The 6,645-nt window shown below is 38.7% G+C and overlaps 1 protein-coding gene across 1 annotated transcript; it reads right to left on the minus strand.

Moving 5' to 3' along the window:
* Positions 1 to 1,032: 1,032 nt before the first annotated feature.
* Positions 1,033 to 6,434, minus strand: LOC118117510 (complement factor H-like). Its single transcript, XM_047342093.1, has 11 exons — positions 6,232 to 6,434; positions 5,934 to 6,125; positions 5,092 to 5,271; positions 4,796 to 4,984; positions 4,030 to 4,137; positions 3,825 to 3,923; positions 3,598 to 3,639; positions 2,478 to 2,639; positions 2,211 to 2,369; positions 1,779 to 1,804; positions 1,033 to 1,319 (listed from the first exon to the last, which is right to left on the minus strand). Exons 1-11 carry the CDS (start codon positions 6,287 to 6,289, stop codon positions 1,305 to 1,307), a joined length of 1,230 nt encoding a protein of 409 aa, XP_047198049.1. The 5' UTR covers positions 6,290 to 6,434; the 3' UTR covers positions 1,033 to 1,304.
* Between the last annotated feature and the right edge of the window lie 211 nt (positions 6,435 to 6,645).

Here is a 6,645-nt window from a genome sequence, read left to right on the forward strand (position 1 = left end):
ATTATTCAGTATTCAACATTTATGATATTATCTCTACATTGTGATTTTATCTTTCAGAACAAACGTGCATATAAACAAATGAATCTGTTGACGCTGATGATACTGTAACTTTGGTTCCTGCATGTTTTAGTCTCAACTTTCATTTGGATTATTTTATGTGTGTAACAATCCAACATTCAGTTGTGTTTTGTTTTTTTACCTCCATGTTTGTTAACACAGAATTTGTTTAAAGAGCAGATTTCAAAATGATTTCCGGACGGCTGTGAGCAGAGGTCAGCGTTGCAACACAACAAACTCTCTCGGCCCGACAACAGAGACGAAACGATTTGTATCTGTACATCGTTATGAATACATGTAGTAAAATGATCACTAATGTCTCAAACAACTCACTCTTCTACATTCATTCTCGCTCATTGTCACATATGTGCTTCTAAAAACACACATGTTTAGTCCCCTATGTCACAATTGTTCATTTAAGACAACGGCCGTGTCCCAAATCTCTTACTAATCACTGTTCGCCATTTTGTATTGTCTGAATGTGTTGAGAAGATTTTTATACCCTGTTCGTTGAACTCATTATTTTTGACCCACATGAGACAAATCTGTGAGTTGTGGTGGTAAAAGCACAAACTGCAGCAAACAAGTGTATTTCTACATATCTACATGAATTGAACCTGCTTTTTACCTAAAGGTTTTAATACTAAGTGTAAAATAAACATTCAGAATTTACTATGGAAATTCCCCTGGCTGCTGTTCGTCATGAGGATCAGAGAAAATGCATCAAGTAGTGTCAACAAGTGTTTCTTTTGCCAATGAGCTCAAAGTTCCCCACATAAAAGTCCTTATAAAGTGAAGTATGGGTTAGTGAATGAGTCGGTGATTTCAGACACAGCCAATATGAACTCTTAGCAAGAATAAAAAAAAAGTGATTAAACTATAAGCTGGTTGTCGTACGTATTGATCACAAATCATAGGTCATTATTTGACACAGATATGCCGGATCTAAACAAAATAATACAGAGGATTCTGTTGGAATGTATAGTGGACATTTTATTCAAACTACTGTAGCCATACACTAGCACAGAATATAAGTAGTATTGATCATGTGCTCCAGTTATGAAGATACAAGCTGACTGTCAAACAGCACCAAGCTCCAACACTGTGAGGATCTTTGAAATACATCTGGTTAAAAAGAAATCCACTCTTGTTTTCTGCTGGAGGGATTTCATCAGTTTCCTGCTCGGCTTTGGTTGTCAGTTGTTGGTGAGTGATCCAACAGGCAGGAGGAGTTCCCTCGCTGTGCTTTAGGTGCAACCTCCCTGGTTACAATACAGACAATTATAATAATGTTAGCCATTAACGTAGAACTGCAGAGTAAAATAAAGTTTAAAAAACATTAAACACAATAATGCAAATCACAATATTAACTGGAATGGCACAAAGGCCCAACAGTCCCCTTATGAAACCACATTTATATTCACATGATCCAGATTTTTCTTTGGATCGGCAGCAAATTGCACACAATCTAAAATATCAGTCCTCTGAATATTTATTTTTATTTTCATCAAGATCCATGAATTATTGTCTCAGTAATTAATGAACATCATGAAAAGCCGACACCACATCCTTCCACTAGGTTCCCTGATTATCCGGTCAGTAGTTTTGTGTATTCATGCTAACTAACAAACAAACCAACCAACAAACAGAGGTGCTGAAGTTAATACAAATCAAGTTGTAATCCGTTATTTAAGAAAAAAGAATTATCAGAGAACACTTACCCTATTATGGTCATAGTTGTGACAGCCTAAAAAATAAAATAAAAACAGCCGTGAATTTTTCAGTAAGTCCCTAAATTCACTTAAAATGTTGTTATTGAGATCTGATTCAATACCTTCCTGCCTGACGACACCTACACAAGAAAACCCGCTCTGAACAACACTGGTTTGTCAGTGTAGTTTTTTTTTATCTAGTTATGAACCACCCGTCTCTGAAGCCTGAGATTCACTCAAGAATGTTGACAAATGCATCCAAGTATTGATAATTGACTGAAAATGCATCTTGAATCACAAAGTTACTGACTTTGTCTCCTCTGCTTGTTACTGAGAATCAGAGCTCAGTGATTCATGTTTGTTAGCTGACAATAAAAAAGGCAGGAACAAAAAGCACTGTGACACGTTGAAATACAATGCACCTAATGTATTTATACTTACAGCTGGTACGAGTGATTCTGCGATTGGAGCAATGAACAGCCACGCTGTAATCCCGCCAAGTACATGGAAAATATTTCTTCTCTCCTTCCTTTATATACTCAGTGACAGAAAGCTTTAAACCATCAGCATAATGACCAGGTTCGATGACACAAAATGCATCTGCACAAAATGAACAGAAAAAAACACATGGATAAATATTTTGGTTTTAAAAACATTTCGATATTTGACAGACTTATGAAATTAAAATAAGTGTTGACTTCTTTATACCTTCGCAGACGGGTAATTTTGACCAAGAGCCGTCATTGTAACAACTCACAGTGTCTAGACCGACTTGTTTGTAAAAACTAATACACTGAAATTTCAAATACATTCGATGCTCTTCCACAACGACACCATTAGGAACGTTTGGGCGTGTCCCACAGGTTTCGACTGAAATGAAAAAAAAAAAAGGATTATTTAAGTCTGTCACAGTATCTCAGTGAAAATGATCTCATCAGCAACAACATAACTTGTGGTACTAAAATGAACATTGTGGAAAAAGGCAATTACACAGCACTGCTGGGAACTGAAAATCTGCTTTGTGCAGCAATAAACAAAGATTTTGACCCAAATCATCCCCAAATGTTTCTCTATGCTGAATCGACCATGTTGACTTATATTCTGATTTCTTTGTAAGTGCAACTGGCATCCAGATGGCCCAGTGGTACAGTGGTTAGCACAGTGGTTCACATCCAGTATGTTCTTGGTTCGAATGCAGGTTGCATGGGCCTCCTCCCACAGTCCCACTTCTGTTTTTTATTAATTCAAGTTGTGCACGTGTGAAGATCAGGCAGATAAAGAGACTTCTAAGGGGGCCTTCACACCAACCACATGGTTAGGGTCCAGACCTGCAGACGCTTTAGTGTCTCGCACCACCGTCTGTAACAACCAACCCAAATTCAGTTTGACCAAAAGAGGTGGTGTCAGGTCCAAATCAAACTGACCCAAGGTTTGGTTTGTTTGCAGTGAGAAAAAATACTTTTTGATAGTTTGGACCTACGGATCAATTGCAGGAAGGAAAAAAAACAACAACATTAAACAATAGAAGAAGAAAAGAAGGCAGAGGCATGTCAAGTCTTCACCTCCGACGACATAATGATGGAATGACAAGGACAATCATTTTGCTGGAATACACCGTATTGTTTAGAATATAGGACAAGATGGTGAATGTCCCTTGTAATAAAAGTCATTAGTTCATTCATTTTCTTTTCTTTCCAACCAGTAAAGTGTCCTCCATCCACGATCCATTCAGTTTTTATAATGCTTAGAGTTTGAGGGTCAGGGGGAGAGTTGGAGCCATGATGACGATGGTTCGTTTCAAAGAAGCGAATGAGTCTGAGTGACTTACTGGATGTGATGAGAGGCCTGTTGGCAGAGGTGCTGGAAGATCCTGTAAGACACAGAGCACATGAAGCCAGAATAGAAGTTACACATCACATTAGGATGTTATTTCTTTCTTATTCATTCAGAGTCTTGTCCAAAGACATTTTGTACCATTTGAAATTTTAAAACTTAAAATCAATGAGTGGGATCTGCTTATATTTTATCACAGTGATAGAAGAGACAAAGGCCTACCTCCACTGCCAGGTTGTGTCCCACGGCCAGAGGACGCGCTTTGTCCCCCGCCTGTTCCTGCCTCCACAGAACGATCATGTCCAATATCTGGTCTGCTTCCTGAATGGAAAGAAAATAAAAACAAAAAGAGAGTCCATACATATTATTCAGTGGGGTTAGATAAAGAGATTTACTGATTAATTTCTAATAAAAATCAGTAACTTACCTCCACCTCCTCCACCCCCAGGTTGTGTCCCTCTGCCAGAGGACGTGCTGTGTCCCCCGCCTGTTCCCACCTCCACAGAACCACCAGGTCCAATATCTGGTCTGCTTCCTGAATGGAAAGAAAATAAAAACACCACTCGTCCTGTCTGTTTACCTATATGGACAAACATTACATACACGTGTAGAGACATAACTTCTAGGAGACAGATGTGTAGAAGGACGTTTGATTCAATTGATGTAACGTCTGCTTTTATTTACTGCTGGTGATGTTTGCTTTCAAAGAACAACACCCTGTAGCATCCTATTTTAGCTTGAACGTGGCTGCGTCACAAACTCAAAAGCCTGAATCCACACCCTTTATGTAGCGCAGATTTAGCGAGTATAGAGTTTCTTTTCTTTCTTCATTTACGAGCCATTTCTATTGCTTTCCCTCACAACCCTGTACCTCCCCCCTTTAAAACCGCTCCTGCTCACATGCAGATTTGCTCTGAGCTTCAGTTTGACTCGTCCTTGTACACTTCTCGTGAAATGACCCTGTCAAAATATCCCCTTCCAATAAGAATTCAAGTATACCACTGACAAATGAAACCATCATTGCAGGCGTGTTTGCTTTACTTTAACAAAGTTCAGCAGATCACTCACCGACTTCGCTCTCCCAAGACCACAAATAAGTCTTTTATGTGAGCAGCTTGTTTTATTTGAACATAGTTGGAGATAGATGTTGTCAATGATGTGCCCTTGATCCTATCTGCATATTGTCCACTTACTGCACATTGGGCCTTCAGTCCAGGTTCCAGCCAGACAGAAAAGTGTTTTTTTGTGTGATCCCTCTGTGCTGTATCCATCTTCACATTCATATTTCACTTCTGCATCTTCAAGAAACAGCTCCTGGTATCCCTGGTCAACGATAATAGCGTGTGGGATTTTAGGAGGCGCCCTGCACGTTTTGATGCTTACTGCAAAAAAACACATTTGTCATGGATCAAACAGGCAGTTTGGTTTATGTAGCCAGTGAGAATTCATGGAGTAAGATTTAGACTCTGCACAAAGCTGAAAGACTTACTCTCACACATGGGCAAAGAGGACCATGTCCCATTTATACATTTGGCTGTTGCGATGTTGTCTTTGTGTTCATATCCTTTGTCACATGTGATCCTGATGATGTGTCCCTCCTTGTACCAACCTTCTGAGGCCTCTGTGTATTTTGCATTGGCAATAGTTGGCGGAATGCAGGCTTTTTCCTCTGAAAGAAAAAAGAACAAACCAAAGAATTGTTATCATTTTGATCATGTAGTGGGTGGACTGTTGATGTTTGGACCCCTCATCATCATAGAACATCCTGATAAAATTAAAAAAATATATAAAATTATTTTTAATTTCAAGGAATTAATCTCAAGACATTGTCTATAGTTCCTGATGAGAACTGAGGTTGGATGCACAAGGATGAATTGTGTAGCAGGGTTTGTATTGTGGGTAAAACCTGTGAATGAGAAGACAGTGTCACATCAAAAAATCATTTATGAATAACATCACTTTGCTCATCTTCTTTTTTTTGACACTATGAATTTTTATCAGAACCCTAATCTCTAACCCTAAATGTATTTTATCCATAAATAATATGTCAGTCATTTTGCAAGATACACAAAAATATATACACATTCATACACTCCTTTTATGATATCTCACTAACCTCAGAGTGTTCTTTAACATTCACAGTCCCTGCGTGACCTTTGCAGCACTGTGTTGCGTTTTAACCCCAAACTAACTCTGACCAAACCAGCTTTAATAACATGAGAGAAGCTTAAACTGTGCATAATGCCTGAGAGTGCTGTGCTGTTCATACCTAATATACAGAGTGATGAGATCACTTAACACCACAAATGATTTAATTTGTGAAAAACGTACCTATACATCGTGGCGTATGAGACCATGTGCCATGTTGACACACGATTTCTGCCCACCAACCCTCCACAGCTGGTTTATGTGTGTTTTCACAGGCATAGGTGAGCTTGGAGTCATGAGAATACGTTTCTTTAACAGGGACGAAATTACCACGGTCCAGTGAGGGAGCAGCACACTGCAGAGCTGCACTTTGTGCTGAAACAGAGATAAGCAAGAGAATAATATTTCTTATATTATAATAAGTGTGTGTGTTTAAAAAAACAAATTTAAATGATTCTAGGGGTAAATTTGAGTCTCTTACCGTGTAGTGCTCCTGGAAACCAAACCAGAAGAATAAATCCCAAATATCTTGAGCACATTTTGACAATTCTGATGCCTCAGGACGAAGCAGAGCAAAGACCCAGTTCAAATCCAAACAAGTTAGTGATTGTTGAGGGCATTTCCCCAAATAGTTAAAGAATGAGGAGTTAACACTTTCTGTGACAGTGACTGTGACGTGACGCTGTCGCTCTGAAGCCAACACACAAACCAAACACATGTTCTACAAATCCATACACACTGGAAGACAAACACTGTGGTTGTTTCTTTATTAACTTTTTCTACATATGGGTTTCAGAGACACATGTGAAGAACACTGACAACTTCTAAAAGAATCAAATGAAATCAACACCCCCTATTATAGTGTCAAAACACACAAAGTAATGAAAAATAAAAA

The sequence above is a fragment of the Hippoglossus stenolepis genome, chromosome 11, assembly GCF_022539355.2.
Source record: "Hippoglossus stenolepis isolate QCI-W04-F060 chromosome 11, HSTE1.2, whole genome shotgun sequence".
Taxonomy (NCBI): Eukaryota; Metazoa; Chordata; class Actinopteri; order Pleuronectiformes; family Pleuronectidae; genus Hippoglossus; species Hippoglossus stenolepis.